General features: G+C 48.3%; 2 protein-coding genes across 4 annotated transcripts in view; one reads left to right on the top strand and one right to left on the bottom strand.

Moving 5' to 3' along the window:
• LOC146009796 (uncharacterized) overlaps positions 1-25,394 on the top strand; it is a 562,226-nt gene that overhangs the window by 116,150 nt on the left and 420,682 nt on the right. The window lies entirely within an intron of this gene.
• On the bottom strand, positions 5,785-19,323 carry LOC146009828 (uncharacterized). The gene is made up of 5 exons (XM_083150346.1): positions 19,198-19,323; positions 8,373-8,451; positions 8,164-8,261; positions 7,693-8,044; positions 5,785-7,411 (listed from the first exon to the last, which is right to left on the bottom strand). Exons 2-5 carry the CDS (start codon positions 8,404-8,406, stop codon positions 6,159-6,161), a joined length of 1,737 nt encoding a protein of 578 aa, XP_083006472.1. The 5' UTR covers positions 8,407-8,451; positions 19,198-19,323; the 3' UTR covers positions 5,785-6,158.

The raw sequence follows: 25,394 nt of genomic DNA, 5'->3' as shown, positions 1-25,394 counted from the left end.
AAAAGTAAAAGATGATATAACCAAACAAAATAAATCACTAGTAATAAAATAGGTCTGTGAGGGTAGTACAGAGATAAGGATATCAGTCAAACACGGAAGTGGTAGAGGTCCCAGTAAGGATCAAGAAATAAGAATAAATGGTAAAGACCGAGGAATGCAGATTGTGTCTTTTATGTTAGTCTTGTACAAAAAGTATGTAAAAGTATAGTATGTATTGTTATGTGTTACTCATGTGTTGGCTTGTCGCCTTTATATGATTGTATGTATTAAGAGAAACAAATAAAAAAAAAAAAAAAAATTATTGATAGGAACTATAATAGTTAAATGTTTCTGTCCTACAAACTGTCTAAGCCACCAATTAAAGAAAAAAGAAAAGGAAAATAATAATCCCCAAAGCAACCCTACCCTATAACCCCCCACCCGGTATAACCGCCCCAACTACGGTATACCTGGATCCCTTAACTTCTATTCTATCCCACTAAAACGAAGTACCCAGACCCACCCCCCTTAGAAATGGAGACAAAATACTAATGGTCTGAGCTGGGTGGACCCCAGCTCCCCCACATCAAGCAAGTATGTAGGATAATGGGTAGCCTGTATGCACAAGTAAGTCATATCAGATTGGGCATGGATGCCAAAGACTCCTACCCAGACCCCTCCAACCAGTATGAGCATATTTAAACAGGATTAGAAATAAAATAGAAAACACAATATGTAAAAATAACAAAGATCAGTGGTGATAAATCAAACCACTGTAGGATTCAAATCTTGGACCATCAGTCCGGCCATGGCTCAAAGTCCACCCAGGTAACATCAGTCACATCCCGTATCGTACGGAGGTATCCAGGATAGCATCTAGGGTACGCAAGCCAATATAACAGTAAGAGTAGAGCACGTATGCGAGGGGTTTTAGGAGTAAAAGGATAGAAAACATTATCGCTGAGGTGGCCAGGCCAAAACGTAGAACATGTCCTAGGTGCAGACATAACTGCAGTAGAATATATGTCCACATATACAATCAGACCCATAGCGATCCAACATGGAAGTCCCCACTGATGTGTAGGCCCATACAGGTGTCACAGGAGATAGGATCTGGACAGTCCCAGCAGAAGTATAGGAAACAGAGTCACTCCTCCGTATGCCAGCAAGCTTGGCAATAAGCCGGTCGCTGGAGGCATGTATGGCCCGCAGGATATATTGAACATTTATTTCCATACTTTTAGATAGAGCAGATGTAATTGCACTCATATCCAAAGAGGAACAGCTTCCCTGCTGCTAGAGGGTCTTTGATAGGGACTGGCTGCGGCTAGCACTCTGCCAAGCAGACAGGAAGCACTGACAGCAGAAACATACAAGTATACAGTTTTGCGGGATCAAAGCTGGATGGAATACAGGATATGGAGCAACTGTAGGCTGTCCTCACCAGACCGAGACAGAGAAGCAAGGGGATCGCAAAATGGCCGCTATCAAACTCAGCTCGCCGAAGCAATTCAGCTGCGTCGCCAACCAGCACCCGATGTGTCACACCAGGGGACTCAGTCGACAAGACTGAGACCTCTGGTGGGGACCTGGACCGGTACCTGAACCGGGGAGGTTGGAGAGGACCCCTGCGCATGGAGTGCGCGACAGTGCACCCAGAGCCAATAAGCAGTCAGAGGTAAAAGTACAACCAGATTTATTATGCAGAAGGTTGTAACGGTACAGGCAGTAAAGTATGCAGGAAATAATGACAGTTCATGCAGATTGCAATACTTTACAGATGAGATGATGACATGTATCGATGGTGGAACATCGGATCCGGAGTGTCGGATATGGAAGAAGACTGTGGGTCCGGAATGACTGACGGGAGATGAGACTGTGGGTCCGGAATGACGGACGGAAACAGGAGATCCGGAATATCGGACTATCGATGGTGGAACATCGGTGGCAGATGATGCTGGAGCATCGGAGGACCAGAGTCCCGGAGCTAGGCTTGGTCGCTGGGCTGACGAGGCAGGATCACAGGTGATGGAATAACCTGGACTTCACAGGAGATGGAACAACCTGGAACACACTGCAGCATGGAAGACAACACCAGCAGGAAATACACTTGTACAGAGACAAGGACAGCTGACCATACACTGGAGACAACTGAAGCAGTAGCAATGGTTCTGAGAGCTCCCAGCATACTTATACCCACTGGGTGGCCAGGATTGGCCGAGGAAGTATGACAGGGAGATCAGAACCAACAGGTTTGGACAGCACAGACATGTGACTGGGAAGAACATGGCAGCCCCCATGTCTGCTATGGCGGGAAAGTGTGTTTGTGCACACCATGCTGGATACTGGGAGCAATGGCGGCGGACAGGTGGATTGCCGTGCACTGGGGACTGTCACTGGGAGACAGGACGCCGGCAGAGATGACGTCTGGACCGCAAGCTGAACCTGCGGAGGCACTTAGCCGGTAAGAAAGTCTGTCTGACAGCTCGGATCGTGACACGATGGAGGATCAATTCGGAGCCCGAAGGGTCACATCCAATGTTCCCTCTAATTTTACCAAGGCTGCGTGCGGCAAAAGATTTTGGCTGTGCAACTTTGGAAGGAAATTTACATTTTTGTGCGTGACATATATATATAACTGGAAAATTACATTCAGCATTTGTGTTAACTTTACTTCAAAATGATATTAAACATTTAAACATTCAAAACACAGCACACAATGTAGTTAATGGGTGAAACACACATCAATTGAGTCCACCACTGCAAAAAGGGACCACAGCTACTTTGTGCGCTCTGTTGTAATGTCTGTACGCACGCTCGTTGAGTTGTGTGCGCGCGCACGTGCGCACAGCTTAGAGGGAACACTGGTCACCAGCAGGCACCAGGAGGACGGGGATACAAGCCGCACAGGATAGCCGCTGCCGATCACCTGGAAACACCACAGCTTGCAGAAACGGAACCACCGCGTCTGCAGTCTGGAGCAAAGGCCTCAGATCGCGGCCAAACTTCGGGAGCTGTAAATGTGCGCACGGCAAGGATTGTCCGGGGGCCGCAGGAGTGAATACCCCAGAGTTCTGTCCAGTTTATATCCGAACCTGTGGCTCAAACAGGATATTAAATAAGGATGTTCGTGGGAGAGCCGGCAAACACGTCCAGCCCCAGCTAATCAGGCCACGCCCCCGAGTATACATGGTTAGCAGCCCTCTGGCAATGGTGGCAGATTTCACATTAAGCAGGGGTATAACCTCTGGGTACCTGGTGACATAATCATCTACCACCAATATGTATTGGTTCCCCTGAGCAGATCTTTCCACTGTCCCTATCAGATCCATACCAATCCGCTCAAAAGGCACGGAAATTTTAGGGAGGGGTACCAGTGGAGCCCTAAACTCTGTCCAAGGGGCTGTCCTCTGGCACACTGGGCATCCCTGACAATATATCTTGAATGAGGCATAGATGCCGGGCCAAAGAACCCGCTTCTAACACCAACCGCTCCAGTTTTCGGGGATCTAAGAGCTGATCTACCCTTTTCCCTTGTGTACAGCAAATCATTCTTCAACATATATATGGCGCACTCTCTGGGGGTAAAGCGGCAATTACCCTGCCATTACCACATTAACAGCCCCAAAGGCCTGTACCAGATTGCTGTCATCGCGGTGATCTCACCCAAAGTCCTGCAGTGATATCTGATCACCAACTGGTTTCCATTGGGCCTCAGTCTCTTGGGGTGGTTCAGTAGATGCAGCAGCTCTCCCGCATGCCAAGCTTTGGTCGTTTCTGGCCCCTGAGATACCTCAATGGCTGACGGTCCGTTATTGTCATACCATGGAACCAGCTCCTGCAGCAATGGGAAGTCACAGCCCAGGATAAATGGATACGGTGGTCTGGTGGTCACCGCAGCTACCACCTTTAATGGCCAGCCTTGTATGGTCAGGAGTAAGTATACAGGTGGGCAATTCTCAGCATTACCATGGATACGCAACACCCAGACCGGAGGCAGGACCTTATCAGCTCCTGGAGGTACCACATTGGCAGCTCACTGCCAGTATCCACCAGTGCCCAGATCTCCCAGCCTTCCACCTGTACCAGCATCAGTAACCGCTAGGACCCAGTTTAGGACACACCTGTAGCCGACATGTTGACCAACAGCCGAGCCGCTTTTCCCGCACTGCAATCCATCGGCTCCCGCTGTTCTGGGCGTTCCCACCGTACATGACCAGGTTTCCCTTATTGAAAGCATACCGTGGGAGGCGGAGCCTTTGGCTTAACCACCGGTACCTGAGTTCTGGACTTGGGTATTACCACGGATCCTGACCTGGCTTTATTCAGCTTTCCCAGGGCCAGGTGCTGCTCAATCACCACTGCTAGCTCCTCATGTGTCTGGGGGTCAGCCTGAAGGACCCCCTACTGACCCTCATACATCATCTGGAGCCGGGCTTCAGCAAGCTGCTTTAGTAATTCCTCCATATTACCCAGTGCTTCCCCTTTAAGGGCAAACTTAGGAGGCTTGATATAATGGCCAGACTAACACAACAGACTTCAGCCGACACCAGCCTGCTTCACTGGCCACTTAACATAAATGACGTGGTGGCCCTATAAGACTGTCTACCTTAGACATAACCCCTATCAACACCAAGCTGCCCTGTTACTCCACTACAGGAACACACTGGGGAGGACTGGACAGACCAGAACCAGTTCCTGAAGCGCACCCCCTGTCTGGTGCCCAGGCCAGCTGCACTGTGTCTTACCCATGGTTCTCTGCTGTACTGTAGATTCCAGCTGTATGTGTCCCTGTGTGGGTGCCAGATGTGACAAGGAATCACATACACTGGGATAAGATGAAGTCCTGGTCCTTATTTTCTAGCAGGATAACAGCATACCAGGTGCACAGCATCAGCAAGTATGGTTGCAGCATACAGGTGTCACAGTACAAACACTTCAGAAAGCTCCTGTGGTCCCTACTGTAGCCCACATCCCGGCCTATCACCATCAGGAGCAATGACCTTCTGCCCTGGAAACACTTATATCAGGAGAGCACAGGTGCTGCTAATCAGCCCAACCCAGATCACATCAGTTTCCCTGCTGCTGCTGTAAAACCTGGACCGGATCTTCCACATTACATTCATGTGTAAAGATGCTGTCCCCGCCACACTCCTCAGAACTTGTAAAAATGAAATAAAATGAGATAACCCTGCATCTATCTAAATTCCCAGGAAGCAACGTTACATTCCTTAGTAAAGGCGGTTTTGTGGTTCATTAGTCTTCTGTTGCTCACCGAAAAACAAAAACAGACTTAGTCGTTCAATTACAGCTAATTTGGTTTCACTTTTTAAACTGCATCAATGAAACAGGAGTGAAAAATAGTCAAAAATACCCCCAGTTTTGACCATGTTGGAATATTTGAAGTGGAAAAATCGGCACTTTAATTGTGTAGGTCGAATGTAGATTTCACTATTGAAAAATCAGCACCTAATTGAATACCCCACAAAATCTTTTTGGTGTATATTAATTGTACCAATTCTCCCTAGTATATATGTTTCTACTTTTCATTGAATACGGCACTGTGTAACTACTACCTCCACCCCTTTCCCCCTCCTCCTCTTTATTCTATTCCCCATATTTTTATATTGATAGCTAAGTATTACTTTGCATTGTCTATACAATACGTGACAATCTGGTATTCAACAGCTGCACCACAATTGTCACCAATAAAACCCACAATCACTGCTTTATTTTATTTACTTTTTATTTTATTTTACTTAAATAAACACACTGATAATTGCTTTATACAGACTGATCTGGTCATATATATATATAAAATAAAATTATTAAAAAAAAAAAAAAAAAAAAATTATTTTATATTGTATTCTTTGTTTTTTGCACTGTGCATATCATTAAGGTGGTTGGTAAACCTCTGGCGCTCTCCACTCTTTTTTCTTTTCTTGTTGTTGCATTACATCTCCCACTAACAGGGGAGATCTGTGAAGTAGCTGCCATACCAAATTGGGCGCACCTTTGGGTCACTCTTTGCCCATATATATATATATATATATATACACACACACACACACACACACGTAGAATTCTGACCTGCGCAGCTCCATGTACATGTGAGAAGTGGCCTGAAATATATTGTTTGTAAATTCGTAATTGATTTGTATATAAAACATTTCCCACATTTAGGACGTGGGAACGGCCTCTCGCATGTGACGTCTCTGATGTCTAATAAGAGTGGATCTTTGTGTAAAACATTTCCCACACTCAGAGCATGGAAATGGTTTCTCACCTGTGTGAGTTCTCTCGTGTTCAATTAGAGCTGATTTGTGGGCAAAACATTTTCCACACTCAGAGCATGGAAATGACTTCTCACCTGTGTGACTTTTCTGATGTTCAACAAGCTTCGATATGTGTATAAAACATTTTCCACATTGCGAACATGTAAATGGACTCTCCCCTGTATGACACTTCACATGTTTAACATGAGTTGAATTCTCTGTAAAACATTTCCCACAGTCAGAACATGTAAATGGTTTCTCACTTGTATGACAACTCTCATGCATAATAAGATATGATTTGCGTGTAAAACACTGTCCACACTCAAAGCAGGAAAATGGTTTCTCACCTGTGTGAGTTCTTTCATGTCTAACAAGATCTGTTTTGTAGGTAAAACATTTCCCACATGCAGAACATGGAAATGGCCTCTCACCTGTGTGACTTCTCTGATGTATAACAAGGTGTGCTTTCTGTGTAAAACATTTCCCGCATTCAGAGCATGGAAATGGTTTCTCACCTGTGTGACTTCTTTGATGTATAGTAAGCTGTGATTTGTGTAAAAAACATTTTTCACATTCAGAGCATATAAATGGCTTCTCACCTGTGTGACATCTTACATGCATTATAAGATATGATTTCCGTGTAAAAGACTGTCCACATTCAGAACATGGGAATGGTTTCTCACCTGTGTGACTTCTCTCATGCATAATAAGATATGATTTCCGTGTAAAAGACTGTCCACATTCAGAACATGGAAATGGCTTCTCACCTGTGTGACTTCTCTTATGTCTTACAAGATCTGCTTTGTATGTAAAACATTTCCCACACTCAGCACATGAAAATGGCCTATCATCTGCCTTAGGTGGGTGATGGGTAATGGGCTTTGTGCTCTGTGTAAGACATTTGTCATCTACAGAACCATACAATGTATTATCTACTCCGAGAGCTGTGATAGATGGAGCAATATCTGAGGTATCTGTAGAACATTTCCCATGGTTGGAGGTTACAGATGATATCTCAGCACTGTGAGGCACTGGGTGTATAACTGGGCTCACAAGGGTTTCTTCCAGAGATTCTTGTGTGATGTCATTATCTTCTATGTCACAATCTGGAGGTACAATGGGACATTCAGCCAATATACTTCTTCTGTTACATCCATCTACAGGGAATAATAATATAAATATAAGCAAATTATGTTACAGGAATAACTACACAGCATGAGATACAGGTAATTCACATCCCCAGAAGGTCTATTACTGAACTCCATCCTTGTCTGAAGTGACTTCCCAAACTGGTTGTAAAAATCAGAACATGTACAAGGGAGGGACATAGGGACCGCCATGGGGTCCGCAAAGAGCCATGACTAATGGAATGTACAATGCATATTGTAGTAACTGAAAAAGGAGAATACGTTTCTCTAATCAGTAATGTGTAACTCACCTGTACTGATATCTGTAGGGATGTCCTCCTTCTTACACTGCTGATCACACCTCACATATGTATCTTCTTCTCCCTCTGTATCTTCTGCCTTCATAACAGTCACATACGTCTCTTCTCCTCCCTCTGTATCTTCTGCCTTCATATCAGTCACATACGTCTCTTCTTCTCCCTCTGTATCTTCTGCCTTCATATCAGTCACATACGTCTCCTCTCCTCCCTCTGTATCTTCTACCTTCATATCAGTCACATACGTCTCTTCTTCTCCCTCTGTATCTTCTGCCTTCATATCAGTCACATACGTCTCTTCTTCTCCCTCTGTATCTTCTATCTTGATAACAGTCAGGAATTCAACCTAATTTAAGACAATAACATTACACAGTATAATATCAGTGTATAAGACACCCAGCTTCTGTACAGATCATATAGTGAAAGTCACTGTGGTATATTGGGGAGACCCTAAATCCCACCTACCTGATCCTCCTGTGGGGTCCTGTGAATCTCCTCCGTACAATCCTGGGAATACAGAGGACGGGGACATCTCTCTGGGGTATCCCTGTTACTGGGCCCATCTGTAGGAGACACACAGTGACTGAGTACATTGTATATATGTGATTATCAGATGCTCGGTGTATATAGGGGACTCCAATACCTGCTCTCCCCTGTACAATGTCTCCTCTTACCCAGTGATGAGAGGGGCTGGTGATTCTCCATCATCACGTACTTGTACAGACCCCTGTGTTCCTCTATATACTCCCCCTCCTGCATGGAGAGATAGACAGTGAAATCCTGACACCTTTTAGGCACCTGACACACACAATGGTACAGTCATCACCCAGACACATCCCCCGGTGTTACTGTATAACGTCCCATTCCCAGCAGTCACCTCTCCGGTCACATCCCCAGGTGTTACTGTATAACGTCCCATTCCCAGCAGTCACCTCTCCGGTCACATCCCCGGTTTTACTGTATAACGTCCCATTCCCAGCAGTCACCTCTCCGGTCACATCGCCTGGTGTTACTGTATAATGTCCCATTCCCAGCAGTCACCTCACCGGTCACATTCCCCGATGTTACCGCGTAACGTTCCATTCCCAGCAGTCACCTCTCTGGTCACATACCCCGGTGTTACTTTATAACGTCCCATTCCCAGCAGTCACCTCTCCGGTCACATCCCCCGGTGTTACTGTATAACTTCCCATTCCCAGCAGTCACCTCTCCGGTCACATCCCCTGATGTTACTGTACAACGCCCCTTTCCCAGCAGTCACCTCTCCGGTCCTATTCCCCGGTGTTACTGTATAACGTCCCATTCCCAGCAGTCACCTCTCCAGTCACATCCTCCGGTGTTAATGTATAACGTCCTATTCCCAGCAGTCACCTCTCTGGTCACATCCCCCAGTGTTACTGTATAACGTCCCCTTCCCAGCAGTCATCTCTCCGGTCACATCCCCCGGTGTTACTGTATAACGCCCCATTCCAAGCAGTCCCCTCTCCGGTCACACCCCCAGTGTTACTGTATAACTCCCCATTCCCAGCAGTCACCTCTCCGGTCACATACCCCAGTGTTACTGTGTAACGTCCCATTCCCAGCAGTCACCTCTTCTGTCGCATCCCCCCGGTGTTACTGTATAATGTCCCATTCCCAGCAGTCACCTATCCGGTCACATTCCCCAGTCTTACTGTATAACGTCCCGTTCCCAGCAGTCATCTCTCAGGTCACATCCCCCGGTGTTACTGTATAACGACCCATTCCCAGCAGTCACCTCTCCGGTCACATCCCTCGGTGTTATTGTATAACGTCCCATTCCCAGCAGTCACCTCTCCGGTCACATCCCCCCCGGTGTTACTGTATAACGTCCCATTCCCATCATTCACCTCTCCGGTCACATCCCCCGGTAGTACTGTATAACGTCCCATTCACAGCGGTCACCTCTCCGGTCACATCACCAGGTGTTACTGTATAATGTCCCATTCCCAGCAGTCACCTCTCCGGTCACATCCCCCGGTGTTACTGTATAACGTCCCATTCCCAGCAGTCACCTCTTCTGTCGCATCCCCCCGGTGTTACTGTATAATGTCCCATTCCCAGCAGTCACCTCTCCGGCCACATCCCCCAGTGTTACTATATAACGTCCCATTCCCATCATTTACCTCTCCGGTCACATCCCCCGGTGTTACCGTATAACGTCCCATTCCCAGCAGTCACCTCTCCGGTCACATCCCCCGTGTTACTGTGTAACGTCCCATTCCCAGCAGTCACCTCTCCGGTCACATCCCCCGGTGTTACTGTATAACGTCCCATTCCCAGCAGTCACCTCTCCGGTCACATCCCCCGGTGTTACTGTATAACGTCCCATTCCCAGCGGTCACCTCTCCGGTCACATCACCAGGTGTTACTGTATAACGTCACATTCCCAGCAGTCCCCTCTCCGGTCACATCCCCCGGTGTTACTGTATAACGCCCCATTCCCAGCAGTCCCCTCTCCGGTCACACCCCCAGTGTTACTGTATAACTCCCCATTCCCAGCAGTCACCTCTCTGGTCACATTCCACGGTGTTACTGTATAACGTCCCATTCCCAGCAGTCACCTCTCCAGTCACATCCCCCAGTGTTACTGTATAACGTCCCATTCCCAGCAGTCACCTCTCCGGTCATATCCCCTGGTGTTACTGTATAATGCCCCATTCCCATCATTCACCTCTCCGGTCACATCCCCCGGGGTGTTACTGTATACCGACCCATTCCCAGCAGTCACCTCTCCGGTTACATCCCCCGGTGTTACTGTATAATGTCCCATTCCCAGCAGTCACCTCTCCTGTCACATCCCCCCGTGTTATTGTATAATGTCCCATTCCCAGCAGTCACCTCTCCGGTCACATCCCCCCAGTGTTATTGTATAACGCCCCATTCCCAGCAGTCACCTCTCTGGTCACATCCCCCAGTGTTACTGTATAACATCCCATTCCCAGCAGTCACCTCTCCAGTCACATCCCCCAGTGTTACCGTATAACGTCCCATTCCCATCATTCACCTCTCCGGTCACATCCCCCGGTGTTACCGTATAACGTCCCATTCCCAGCAGTCACCTCTCCGGTCACATCCCCCGTGTTACTGTGTAACGTCCCATTCCCAGCAGTCACCTCTCCTGTCACATCCCCCTGGTGTTACTGTATAACGTCCCATTCCCATCATTCACCTCTCCTGTCACATCCCCCGATGTTACCGTATAACGTCCCATTCCCAGCAGTCACCTCTCCGGTCACATCCCCCGTGTTACTGTGTAACGTCCCATTCCCAGCAGTCACCTCTCCGGTCACATCCCCCGGTGTTACTGTATAACGTCCCATTCCCAGCAGTCACCTCTCCGGTCACATCCCCCGGTGTTACTGTATAACATCCCATTCCCAGCGGTCACCTCTCCGGTCACATCACCAGGTGTTACTGTATTACGTCCCATTCCCAGCAGTCACCTCTCTGGTCACATCCCCCAGTGTTACTGTATAACGTCCCATTCCCAGCAGTCACCTCTCCGGTCACATCCCCCCGGTGTTAATGTATAACGTCCCATTCCCAGCAGTCACCTCTCTGGTCACATTCCACGGTGTTACTGTATAACGTCCCATTCCCAGCAGTCACCTCTCCAGTCACATCCCCCAGTGTTACTGTATAATGCCCCATTCCCAGCAGTCACCTCTCTGGTCACATCCCCCAGTGTTACTGTATAACGTCCCATTCCCAGCAGTCACCTCTCCGGTCACATCCCCCTGGTGTTACTGTATAACGTCCCATTCCCAGCAGTCACCTCTCCTGTCACATCCCCCTGGTGTTACTGTATAACGTCCCATTCCCAGCAGTCACCTCTCCTGTCACATCCCCCGGTGTTATTGTATAACGTCCCATTCCCAGCAGTCACCTCTCCGGTCATATCCCCCGTTGTTACTGTAAAACGTCCCATTGCCAGCAGTCACCTCTCCGGTCACATCCCCCAGTGTTACTGTATAACGTCCCATTCCCATCATTCACCTCGCTGGTAACATCCCCCGGTGTTACCGTATAACGTCCCATTCCCAGCAGTCACCTCTCCGGTCACATCCCCCGGTGTTACTGTATAACGTCCCATTCCCAGCAGTCACCTCTCCGGTCACATCCCCTGATGTTACTGTATAATGTCCCATTCCAAGCAGTCACCTCTCCGGTCACATCCCCCGGTGTTACTGTATAACGTCCCATTCCCAGCAGTCACCTCTCCGGTCACATCCCCCGGTGTTACTGTATAACGTCCCATACCCAGCAGTCACCTCTCCGGTCACATCCCCCAGTGTTACTGTATAACGTCCAATTCCCAGCAGTCACCTCTCCGGTCACATCCCCCGTGTTACTGTGTAACGTCCCATTCCCAGCAGTCACCTCTCCGGTCACATCCCCGGTGTTACTGTATAATGTCCCATTCCCAGCAGTCACCTCTCCAGTCACATCCCCCGGTGTTACTGTATAACGTCCCATTCCCAGCAGTCACCTCTCCAGTCACATCCCCCGGTGTTACTGTATAACGTCCCATTCCCAGCAGTCACCTCTCCGGTCACATCCCCCAGTGTTACTGTATAACGTCCCATTCCCAGCAGTCACCTCTCCGGTCACATCCCCCAGTGTTACTGTATAACATTTAACAATAACACCGGGGTCTGCTCCACCTGTATTACTGTAACACCACAGTCTGCACCATCTGTATTACAGCAACACTACAGTCTGCACCACCTGTACTACAGTAACACTGGGGTCTGAACCAACTGTATTGCATCATACCTCCCAACTTCTGTAGTTGGGAGGTCGGGACTTGCGCGCAGTGAAGGGGGCGTGGCCTCGCGGGATGTCGCGTCCTCTGGCCACGCCCAATTTTCACCGCTCCTCGGCGCTGAATAAGACGCTATGCGCATGCGCATAGCGTCTTTTCATGGCAGGCTGGGGGGGCTCCCAACTGTCCCCTCCCACCGCGGGACAATGGCGGACCCGGGCGGGACGCGGGAACGTCCCAGAATATCGGGACGTTGCCGTTGTAAGCGGGACAGTTGGGAGGTATGTTGCATTGGATTCAGTATTGAATCCCGGCGGTCGGAATCCCGGCGTTCAGAATCCCGACGCCGGAATCCCGACAAGGGGGGGACGTGGATCGCCCCCCCCCTTCGGGCTCGCTGCGCTCGCCACGCAGCGGGCCCAGTGCCTCGCTACGCTCGGCACACTAATTTATTCTCCCTCCAGGGGTGTCGTGGACACCCCAGGAGGGAGAATGTGTCGGCATTTCGGCGGTCGGGATTCTGAACGCCGGGATCCCGACCGCCGGGATATTAACTGCATCCCGTTGCATTAATAGGACATTAGAGACAACCCCCTGTACAATGATTTTGCAGCATTACAGGCTTCTCCCCCAGTATAATAATAAGATACTACAGGCTGCTCCCCCTGTATAATAATAACAGGACACCACAGGCTGCTCCCCCTGTATAAAAACAGGACACCACAGGCTTCTCCCCCTGTATAATAATAACAGGACACAACAGGCTGCTCCCCCTGTATAAAAACAGGACACCACACGCTACTCCCCCTGTACAATAATAACAGGACAGCACAGGCTGCTCCCCCTGTATAATAATAAGAGGACACCACAGGCTGCTCCCCCTGTATAATAATAATAATAATAATAATAACAACAGGACACCAAAGACTGCTCCCCCTGTATTATAATAATAATAATAATAATAATAATAATAATAATAATAATAATAATAACAACAGGACAACACAGGCTGCTCTCCCTGTATAATAATAACAGGACACCACAGGCTGCTTCCCCTGTATAATAATAATAATAGCAGGACAACACGGGCTGCTCTCCCTGTATAATAATAACAGGACACCACAGGCTGCTCCCCCTGTATAATAATAAAAACAGAAAAGCACAGGGTGCTCCCCCTGTATAATAATAACAGCACACTAGAGGCTGCTCCCCCTGTATAAAAACAGGACACCACAGGCTTCTCTCCCTGTATAATAATACCAGGACACCAAAGACTGCTCCCCCTGTATAATAATAATAATAACAGGACACCACATGCTTCTGCCCTGTATAGTAATAACAGGACACCACAGGCTGCTCCCCCTGTATAATAATAACATAACACCACAGGCTGCTCCCCCTGTATAATAATAACAGGACACCTCGGGCTGCTCCCCCTGTATAATAAGAACAAGACACCACAGGCTGCTCCTCCTGTATAATAATAATAATAACATCAACAGGACACTACAGGCTGCTCCCTCTGTATATAATCCGAACACCACAGTCTGCTTACACTGTATAATAATAACAGTACTCCACAGGCTGCTCCCCCTGTATAATAATAGGACATCACAGGCTGCTCCTCCTGTATAACAATAACAGGACACCAAAGGCTGCTTCCCCTGTACAATAATAACAGGAAAACACAGGCTGCTCCCCCTGTATAATAATAACAGGACACCACAGGCTGCTCCCCCTGTATAATAATAACAGGACACCACAGGCTGCTCCCCCTGTATAATAATAACAGGACACCACGGGCTGCTCCCCCTGTATAATAATAACAGGACACCACAGGCTGCTCCCCGCTGTATAATAATAATGGGACAATACAGGCTGCTCCTCCTGTATAATAATAATAACAACAACAGGACACTACAGGCTGCTCCCTCTGTATATAATCAGAACACCACAGTCTGCTTACACTGTATAATAATAATAATAATAACAGGACACTACAGGCTGCTCCCCCTGTATAATAATAACAGGACGCCGCAGGCTGCTCCCACTGTATAATAATAGAACACCACAGGCTGCTCCCCCTGTATAACAATAACAGGACACCAAAGGTTGCTCCCACTGTATAATAATAACAACAGGACACCACAGGCTGCTTCCCCTGTATAATAATAACAGGACACCACAGGCTGCTTCCCCTGTATAATAATAACAGGAAACCACAGGCTGCTCCCTCTGTATAATAATAACAGGACACCAAAGGCTGCTCCACCTGTATAATAATAATAATAATAAAAACCAACAGGACACTACAGGCTGCTCCCTCTGTATATAATCAGAACACCACAGTCTGCTTACACTGTATAATAATAACAACAACAACAGGACACCACAGGCTGCTCTCCCTATATAATAATAACAGGACACCACAGGCTGCTCTTCCTGCATAATAATAACAGGACACCACAGGCTGCTCCCCCTTTATAATAACAACAGGACACCACAGGCTGCTCCCCCTGTATAATAATAACAAGACACCACAGGCTGCTCCCCCTGTATAATAATAACAGGACACCACAGGCTGCTCTTCCTGTATAATAATAACAGGACACCACAGGCTTCTCCCCCTGTATAATAATAATAATAATAATAATAATAATAACAACAACAACAGGACACCACAGGCTGCTCCCCCTGTATAATAATAACACCACAGGCTGCTCCCCCTATATACTACTACTACTACTACTACTACAAATAATAATAATAATAACAGGACACCACAGGCTGCTCCCCCTGTATAATAATAACAGGACACCGCAGGCTGCTCCCCCTGTATAATAATAAAAACAGAACACCACAGGCTGCTCCCCCTGTATAATAACAACAGGACACCAAAGGCTGCTCCACCTGTATAACAATAATAAAACCAACCGGACACTACAGGCTGCTCCCTCTGTATATAATCAGAACACCACAGTCTGCTTACACTGTATAATAATAATAACAGGACACCACAGGCTGCTCTCCCTGTATAATAATAACAGGACACCACAGGCTTCTACCCCTGTATAATAATAATAACAGGACACCACAGGCTGCTCCCCCTGTATAATAATAACAGGACACCACACGCTGCTCCCCCTGTAAAATAATAATAATAATAATAATAATAATAATAATAATAATAATAATAATAATAATAACAGGACACCACAGGCTGCTCCCCTGTATAATAATAATAGGACACCAGAGGCTGCTCCCCTGTATAATAATAACAGGACACCGCAGGCTGCTCCCCCTGTATAATAATAAAAAAAGAACACCACAGGCTGCTCCCCCTGTATAATAATAATGGGACACCACAGGCTGCTCCTCCTGTATAATAACAATAATAATAATAACAGGACACCACAGGCTGCTCCCCCTGTATAATAATGGGACACCACAGGCTGCTCCTCCTGTATAATAATAATAATAATAATAATAATAATAATAATAATAATAACAACAACAGGACACCACAGGCTGCTCCTCCTGTATAATAATAACAGGAAACCACGGGCTGCTCCCCCTGTATAATAATAACAGGACACCACAGGCTGCTCCCCCTGTATAATAATAACGGGACACCACAGGCTGCTCCTCCTGTATAATAATAATAATAACAGGACACCACAGGCTGCTCCCCCTGTATAATAATAACAGGATACCACAGGCTGCTCCCCTGTATAATAATAACAGGACACCACAGGCTGCTCTCCCTGTATAATAATAACAGGACACCACACGCTGCTCCCCCTGTATAACAACAACAACAACAAGACACTACAGGCTGCTCTCCCTGTATATAATCAGAACACCACAGGCTGCTCTTCCTGTATAAAAATAATAATAATAATAGGTACTTGTGTATTATCAGGGCGCCCGCACAATCGGACGAAAATCGTCCGCAAATCGCATGCAACAATCGGATGCGATTTTTCAGCCGATTTTTCGCCTTTTCCGGACGATTTGCATGCTGTTCCATCATTGCACACCCCCGATTTCCATCGTAGTGCATGTGATGCGATTCGATTTTTAATTGTACAAGCACCCTGACAATGTTAAATGCACCCCCATTGTCAACGCCAACCTGAAGCGTGGCGAGCGCAGCGAGCCTACGAGTGGTGTCGGTACGCGTCCGTCCGACTCCATCAGCGTGGAGTTGATTTCAGATAGTGTGGCCAGCGCAGCGAGCCACTGAGGCCAAAGCGTGGCGAGCGGCCGCGGAATACATGGAAAGTTATCCGCGTCTGCTCGCCACGCTTCGGGCTCGGTGGCTTGCTGCGCTGGCCACACTATCTGAAATCAACTCCACGCCGACGTGGATAGTGGGGGTATGGAAAGGTTGGAGGACGCGTACCACCGTCCCTCGCAGGCTCGCTGCACTCGCCATGCTTTGGGTTGGCGTTGATAGTGGGGGTGTCGTTGACAATGGGGGTGCATTTAACATTGCGAATCGCATCGCATGCCACTTGCTGGCATGCAATGCTATGCGATATTTAATCGTACAATCGGATTCAGTATTGAATCCCGGCGGTCGGGATCCCGGCGTTCAGAATCCCGACGCCGGAATCCCGACAGACGAAATGCCGACAAGGGGGGGGACGTGGATCGCCCCCCCTTGCGCGCTCGCTGCGCTCGCAACGCAGCGGGCCCGGTGCCTCGCTACGCTCGGCGCACTAATTTATTCTCCCTCCAGGGGTGTCGTGGACACCCACGGTGGGAGAATGTGTCGGCATTTTGGCGTCGGGATTCTGAACGCCGGGATCCCGACCGCCGGGATTGTAACTGCATCCCTTACAATCAGGGGCATTTTCCCGAAAATTGCATTGCATCGCATACCATCGCATAGTACCTGGGGGTGTGCAAGAATGGAATAGCATGCAAATCGGCAGGAAATTACCAAAAATCGGCCGAAAATCTGCAAAAAAATCGGACGCAAATCGGCCGCTAAATCGCATCGCAGATCGAATCGGCCCAAAAAAAATTCGGCCAATAAATCCTATGCGATATCGTATACGATTTACATTAAATCGGCGCCCAGATAATACACAAGTACCTAATAATAATATTAATAACAGAACACCACAGGCTTCTCCCCCTGTATACTGATAATAACAGGACACCACAGGCTTCTCCCCTGTATAATAATAACAGTACACCACAGGCTGCTCCCCTGTATAATGATAACAGGACACCACATGCTGCTCCCCCTGTATAATAATGACAGGACACCACAGGCTGCTCCCCTGTATAATAATAACAGGACACCACAGGCTTCTCCCCTGTATAATAATAACAGTACACCACAGGCTGCTCCCCTGTATGATAACAGGACACCACAGGCTGCTCCCCTGTATAATAATAACAGGACACCACAGGCTGCTCTCCCCGTATAATAATAACAGGACACTACAGGCTGCTCTCCTGTATAATAATAACAGGACACCACAGGCTTCTCCCCTGTATAATAATAACAGTACACCACAGGCTGCTCCCCTGTATAATGATAACAGGACACCACAGGCTGCTCCCCTGTATAATAATAACAGGACACCACAGGCTGCTCTCCCCGTATAATAATAACAGGACACTACAGGCTGCTCTCCTGTATAATAATAACAGGACACCACAGGCTGCTCTCCCCGTATAATAATAACAGGACACCACAGGCTGCTCCCCTGTATAATAATAACAGGACACCACAGGCTGCTCCCCTGTATAATAATAACAGTACACCACAGGCTGCTCTCCCCGTATAATAATAACAGGACACTACAGGCTGCTCCCCGGTATAATAATAACAGGACCCCACAGGCTGCTCTCCCCGTATAATAATAACAGACCACAGGCTTCTCCCCTGTATAATAAAAACAGGACACTGCATGCTGCTCCTCCTGTTTAATAACAGGACACCACAGGCTGCCCCGCTGTATAACAATAATAACAGGACACCACAGGCTGCTCCCCCTGTATAATAATAACAGGACACCACAGGCTGCTCCCACTGTATAATAATAATAATAATAATAATAACAGGACACCACAGGCTGCTCCCCCTGTATAATAATAACAGGACACCATAGGCTGCTCCCACTGTATAATAATAACAGGACACCACAGGCTGCTCCCCCTGTATAATAATAACAGGACACCACAGGCTGCTCCCATTGTATAATAAAAATAACAGGACACCACAGGCTGCCCCGCTGTATAATAATAATAACAGGACACCACAGGCTGCTCCCCCTGTATAATAATAACAGGACACCACAGACTTCTCCCCCTGTATAATAATAATAATAATAATAATAATAATAATAATAATAACAGGACACCACAGGCTGCCCCGCTGTATAATAATAATAACAGGACACCACAGGCTGCTCCCCCTGTATAATAATAACAACAGAACACCACAGGCTGCTCCCCCTGTATAATAATAATAATAACAGGACATCACAGGCTGCTCCCCCTGTATAATAATACTAACAGGACACCACAGGCTGCTCCCCCTGTATAATAATAATAACAGGACACCACAGGCTGCTCCCCCTGTATAATAATAACAGGACACCACAGGCTGCTTCCCCTGTATAATAATAATAACAATAATAATAATAATAATAGGACACTAAAGGCTGCTCCCCCTGTAGAGACAACATTACTTGATAGTGAAGATCATTCTGCGGTTGCAGCAGTCGATGGAACCTCGCTTCCTGTGAGTGGAACGCACAGCCCGGAAGTATGGTGGAACGCACAGCCTTGAATTGGGATGTGATTAGCACCGGCTGTTTCTTTGTGTCCGGCCCCTCCCCAATCCTACACTCCGTTCACAGCCCCGCCCTCTGAAACTCGTCACCAGACATGTCCTCGGTGCAGGAGGACGGCGGCCATGTTCCTGTAGGTAGACCATTCCGGCAGCAGCTTGCAGTGATGACAGGGGTCAGCCCCACCCTCCTCTGTCACTCCCACAAGGCAGCAGGAGCAGAGAGCGGCCATTGCTGTGTCTGGCAGCAGGTAATGATATTATTATCATACAGGGGGAGCAGCCTGTGGTGCCTTGTTATAGTGGAGTAGCCTTCGGCCCTGCATTATCTGTAGAGGGAGAGGTGTATTTTTATAGTGCAGCTGGAGCAGTCCGTGGTGCCTTGATATAGTGCAGCTGGAGCAGCTTCTGGTGCTGCATTATCATTGTACAGGTGGAGGTGCCTTGTTATAGTACAGCTGGAGCAGTCCGTGGTGCCTTGTTATAGTGCAGCTGGAGCAGCCTCTGGTGCTGCATTATCATTGTACAGGGGGAGGTGCCTTGTTATAGTGCAGCTGGAGCAGCCTCTGGTGCTGCATTATTATTGTACAGGGGGAGGTGCCTTGTTATAGTACAGCTGGAGCAGTCCGTGGTGCCTTGTTATAGTGCAGCTGGAGCAGCCTCTGGTGCTGCATTATCATTGTACGGGGGGGTGCCTTGTTATAGTGCAGCTGGAGCAGCCTCTGGTGCTGCATTATTATTGTACAGGGGGAGGTGCCTTGTTATAGTGCAGCTGGAGCAGTCTGTGTGGTGCATTGTTATAGTGCAGCTGGAGCAGCTTCTGGTGCTGCATTATCATTGTACAGAGGGAGGTTCATTGTTATAGTGCAGCTGGAGCAGCCTCTGGTGCTGCATTATCATTGTACAGGGGGAAGTGCCTTGTTTTAGTGCAGGCTCTGGTGTTGCATTATCATTGTACAGGGGGAGATGCCTTGTTATAGTGCAGCTGGAGCAGTCTGTGGTGCATTGTTATAGTGCAGCTGGAGAAACTTCTGGTGCTGCATTATCATTGTACAGGGGGAGGTGCCTTGTTAGTTTGCAGCTGGAGCAGCCTCTGGTGTTGCATTATCATTGTACAGGGGAGGTGCCTTGTTAGTTTGCAGCTGGAGCAGCCTCTGGTGCTGCATTATCATTGTACAGGGGGAGGTGCCTTGTTAGAGTGCAGCTGGAGCAGCGTCTAGTGCTGCATTATCATTGTACAGGGGGAGGTGCCTTGTTATAGTGCAGCCAGAGCAGTCTGTGGTGCCTTGTTATAGTGCAGCTGGAGCAGCTTCTGGTGCTGCATTATCATTGTACGGGGGGGGGGGGTGCCTTTTTATAGTGCAGCTGGAGCAGCCTCTGGTGTTGCATTATCATTGTACAGGGGGAGGTGCCTTGTTAATTTGCAGCTGGAGCAGCCTCTGGTGCTGCATCATCATTGTACAGGGGGAGGTGCCTTGTTAGAGTGCAGCTGGAGCAGTCTCTGAGGATAAGGAGGCAAGTATTCCAGACAAGTATTTGTACCCGCCCCAGGCTCTGACCCGGCTTGGGCTTGTGAGTTGACGAGGATAGTAGCAGGTCTCTCTAAGACCATGGTTTCATCCCCTTTGAGGGTCCTACAGATCTTCCCTCAGTCCTGCAGTCGGATGACTCAGAGGACAAGGAAGCGCCACCCCTGGAGTTTGGGAAAATGTACTCATGATTCAGTGGAAGAGTTGATCCTGAAGGAACCAGAGACAGTGTCCCAGGGAATCGAGGCATTCATTTCAGCGGTATGCCAGGTGGTGAAGATAGAGGAGATGGGCAAGGGTCCTGCTAAGCCGTCTTCCTTTGGAGAGAAACAAAGACCGGCAGCTGTCTGAGGAATTAGATTCTATCCTGACCTCCGCCTGGGCACACCCGGATAAAGAATTTCAGGTTTCCCGTTGACTTACGTCAACATATACTTTTCCGGTGCTTCTGGTACCAGGGGGCCACATCCTTAAGGGAGGCATCTAACAGAAAATGAAAAGCACCTTAAAGCCCACTTCCACTATGGCAGGTATAACGCTGCTCCCTGCAATGTGAAGCTGCTGGGTCAACAAGACAAATGAAACCTGGGCAGAAGTCCACCGATTATTTGGCTGAAGCATCCAAAGACGTATGTGCTCTCACTTCTTGGTCCTCTGTTTTAGCAGTGTCAGCCAGTTGAGTGCTCCAGCTGCATTAGTGGCAGTTGTACGTGGAATTGAAGAAACCAGTGGAACCCTTGCCTTATTCTGGAGATGTATTGTTCGGGTCAGAACTAGGCGACTAGGGGTCTACTGTTCTTCCTTCAGCAGCTCCACCCCCTTGAAAAACATTCAGGCCTCAAGGAGATTCAGAGGTCATTCCAGAGGAGGATCATCGATTTTGGGGGGTTGCAGAGGTCACGGCAGAGCCACTGCAAATTCTTCCCTCCAGGATAGAAAGCCCAACACGAAACCCAGTTCATGGCGGGTTTCCCACCCTAGAGATCCCAGCGTGGGCAACCACCTTGGACGTCTGGACAGAGACCTGCCACTCTGACATACAAAATAGGTTTCTAGTCCCTTCCTCCTTCTCACCCCCGATTTGCCAGATTCATATGACAGACCAGCTGTTCTAAGGTTCCCTCTGGCAAGAGTGTTGACCACTGTTCCCAGACACCAGGAACAAATCTTTTCCAGTCTTTTTGTGTTACTGAAGCTGGACAGCTCAGTCAGGCCCATTCTCAACTTGAAGGATCTCAAGTTCAAGATGGAATCCCTTCACTAAGTGAAGGACACCTCTCCTGCACATTGCCATCCGGCCACCTGAAAAGATGTATCTGTGATTGGCCATCAACACTCATGTTATCAGTCCCAAGCGTTACCCTTTGGCCTGTCCTCAGCCCCAGAGTATTTACCAAGGTCATTGCAGTAAATGATAGCTTTCCTCTGCACACAGAGGATCACAATCATTCCTTACCTTATCTCCTGAAGGCTTCCTCCAGAAAACAATTGCTCCAGAACCTGGCAGGGACTCCCTGGCTCCTCATATGACATTGGTGGGATCTCGAATTTTCCAAAATCCCATCTGCACTCAACACAAGGGCTCCAGTTTCTGGGTGCTCTGGATTGGTCATTCCAATCATCTGCTTTTCGAAAACGATCCATGGGCTCTTCCACTACAGGAGGATCTACAGGGGCCCTTTGTCCAACTTGAGGTGGCTTCATTTGATGGTGTGGCTGTTAAGAGGGCAATCCTGAGATGAAGCCGTCTGCAGTTATAACTACTGTCACGGACCCACCGGTCGCCTGCTCCGATACGTCAATCTGAGCAGCGCCGGCCGTGACTGGGGTTCACTCAGGACACTCGGGTCCTTTCCTTGAGGTACACTGCCACCAGCCAAAACCTGATTTTAGCGCCTGAAACTGCGCAAGGGGCGGCTTGGCTCGCCCCTGACCACACAATACAAGATAACAATGGTAACGTTTTCCAGCCTTTCTCTTCTGAGGCTAATGAGTCTTAGGAACACAGAACCAGAACTGGGAATATGTATTATTTATTCCTAGAACTACTACAGAGCTTTAAACAAAATGGTTACAAGACATTACAATGATTTTAAAAGTACACACAACGATTAAATGCAAATTTCAGAGATAAAATAAAAAGGGAAAAAATGACAGAACCGTATCTTACAATCCTGACGTGGGGGGGTTCTCCACAAGAAATCTCTCGTCGCCTACAGCCTGTTTGCTAGACCCCCAGGTAGTGACAGTCAATAGGGAGAAAGGTCTTAGTTATACCTTGCAGACTCCCTCATCCCTCCCACCCTTGGGATTCCACTCTTTCCATGCTGAAGGAGTGTGGAAGGTCCCTGGCAATGTATCTTCTACAGTCTGCTGTTTTCAAAGTGATTGATCCTCCTTCCTTGCATAGCAGACCCACTGATAAGAGATGTGAAGGAAGGGGACAAACTCTAACCTCTTCTCCTGGACCATGGTTTATGAGGGGCTCAGATCTTATCTTACATCCTAACTCCGGAGGAGTCCACAGATGTCACACTGAGGGAATACAGGCCTCAAACTCAAACCAGGGTCACCTACAGTTTACATACAAGACATGTCCTGATTCCAATACTCACAGGAGACATAACTATTACACCAATATCAGACATACATTGACCGGACAGATAATCATAACAGGAGGCATACGTTAATTTGATCGATCACCTGATCTGATCGTTACACCTCCCCCTTTTAAAATGGCGCACAGAGGCGGTGACCCACGTCACCGTCTCATCAGTGCGCTATTAACTACATCACTTGGACGGGTAGCAGTGGTCTCTGTGCCGAGACAGACTGCCACTGATTCTGCTGAATTTGTACAAACACTTTCTTATACTTGACGTCTGTCCACCGGGACCACCGGACGCCATAGCCGTGGCTAGGGTGGGCAATGGGCATAGTCCCTGTCCCTCTCGCAGGAGATTGCAAACTAAAAGCACACAGGTGTCCTCGAACCCATAGTCTGTGAGCACACTGATATAGTGGGAGCTGTGCCCTTCCCGGCTGGTATTGACACAGCCCACCACAGCTGTGCGTCGGACTCCTGGACACGGATTCTCCCCTGCAGCTGGCAGTTTGGCCTTACTCACTGAGATCAGTACCAGACCATTCCTGGGACTCGTAACTCAGCACGTCTAACTATACCACAGGTGTGGGGCATTCTCCCAGCACTATATGCAGACTTAAACATGTCTTCCCAGCACCTCTCCTGAACTGACTGACCCCCCCTCCCCTTCACTGGGGGAGAAGGTCCACTCACTCAACACCTCACACCTCATCCTTTTGTGAGGAGATTCGCCCTCTGTGTCTGTGTGTGTGAATTGTGAAGGGGGGCATGTTTCTGCAAGGGGGAATACCAGCAGGTCATTGTCCCCTGTCTTGGGAACATCCCAGCTCAGCCTTTCCGAGGTTAATGGAGCTGAGTTTACCTGTGCTTCACGGGCCCTCCCACCCTTCTGGTTACACACAGCAGCTTCCCTACTAGCCACTGGCTCTATTCCTGACACAACCCTCTCACTGTACCCAGGGGTATCTTTCCCACTTCCCCGGTATGGGGCAGCCTGTGCAGGGTTGATTCTCAGTTCTGCGTGGAAAGCCAAGCTTTCCATGGCAGTCCAGGACACTTTCCTGAGCCTGACCTTCCCTCCCAGACCCGCAGGTTCTGTGGCTGGGGTGGTGCCACTGAGGTTCTCAGGAGAGGCATCCGTTATCCAGTGATGCTGGAAAAATGCACTCTCTGGAGGGTTCTCAGTGTCTGGAGGTAACCCCTGCTGTGTTCCTGTATCTGTGTTTGTGTGGCTACAGTAAGGAGGGGGGTTTGGGGGGAAAGCTGCAGTAAGGGACACTCTCTCCCTATCTGACAGGTCTACAGTGCACACAGGACCCACCGGGTCACTTATTATACCTGGTACCACATTTCCCACAGTAGCGCAAGACATCACATTATCAACAGTAACATCAATATCATAACCTGGGGAGACATCCTGCAATACCTGCAAATTAGCCTGTGCATCTTCCACAACACATGGGACCCATTCGGCTGGCTTACAATTGCACCGTGGCAAAAACGCTATATCTGGATCCCATTGTCTCTGAGCAGGAATGGGGTTATCTGAGCATGTTGTCACCACTAACTTATTGGCAGGTACATGCGCTGCCTGCAACCAACTCAGATCTGTCCCATTTGTGCAGTTAGCGTCCCCTGGTCCGATGTCACAACCAGACATCACTGGAAGAACAGGGTTAACGTCTGGCACAGCAACCTTAATGACATCACCATCAGCACTCCTACCACTGGTGAGTGAGGGTGTCTCATTCCCAACTAGATTAGGGCATTCATTTAACCCCACAAACTGGCAAGGTGTACCCACTATACCTGTCTCTAACTTACCCTCCACCTCCACCGAAGGTACGGCACTATCACAGATCATCCCAGGGGCTTCACACAAAATAACAACATTGCAATGTTCAGCATGGTTACATACTACCTGAGATGCATCATATGGTTCAGAAGGGTTAGCGACATTGA

The sequence above is a fragment of the Crinia signifera genome, chromosome 6 (assembly GCF_055691185.1).
Source record: "Crinia signifera chromosome 6, ASM5569118v1, whole genome shotgun sequence".
In the NCBI taxonomy this organism is placed as follows: Eukaryota; Metazoa; Chordata; class Amphibia; order Anura; family Myobatrachidae; genus Crinia; species Crinia signifera.
This window is presented reverse-complemented; position numbering and strand designations above follow the sequence as displayed.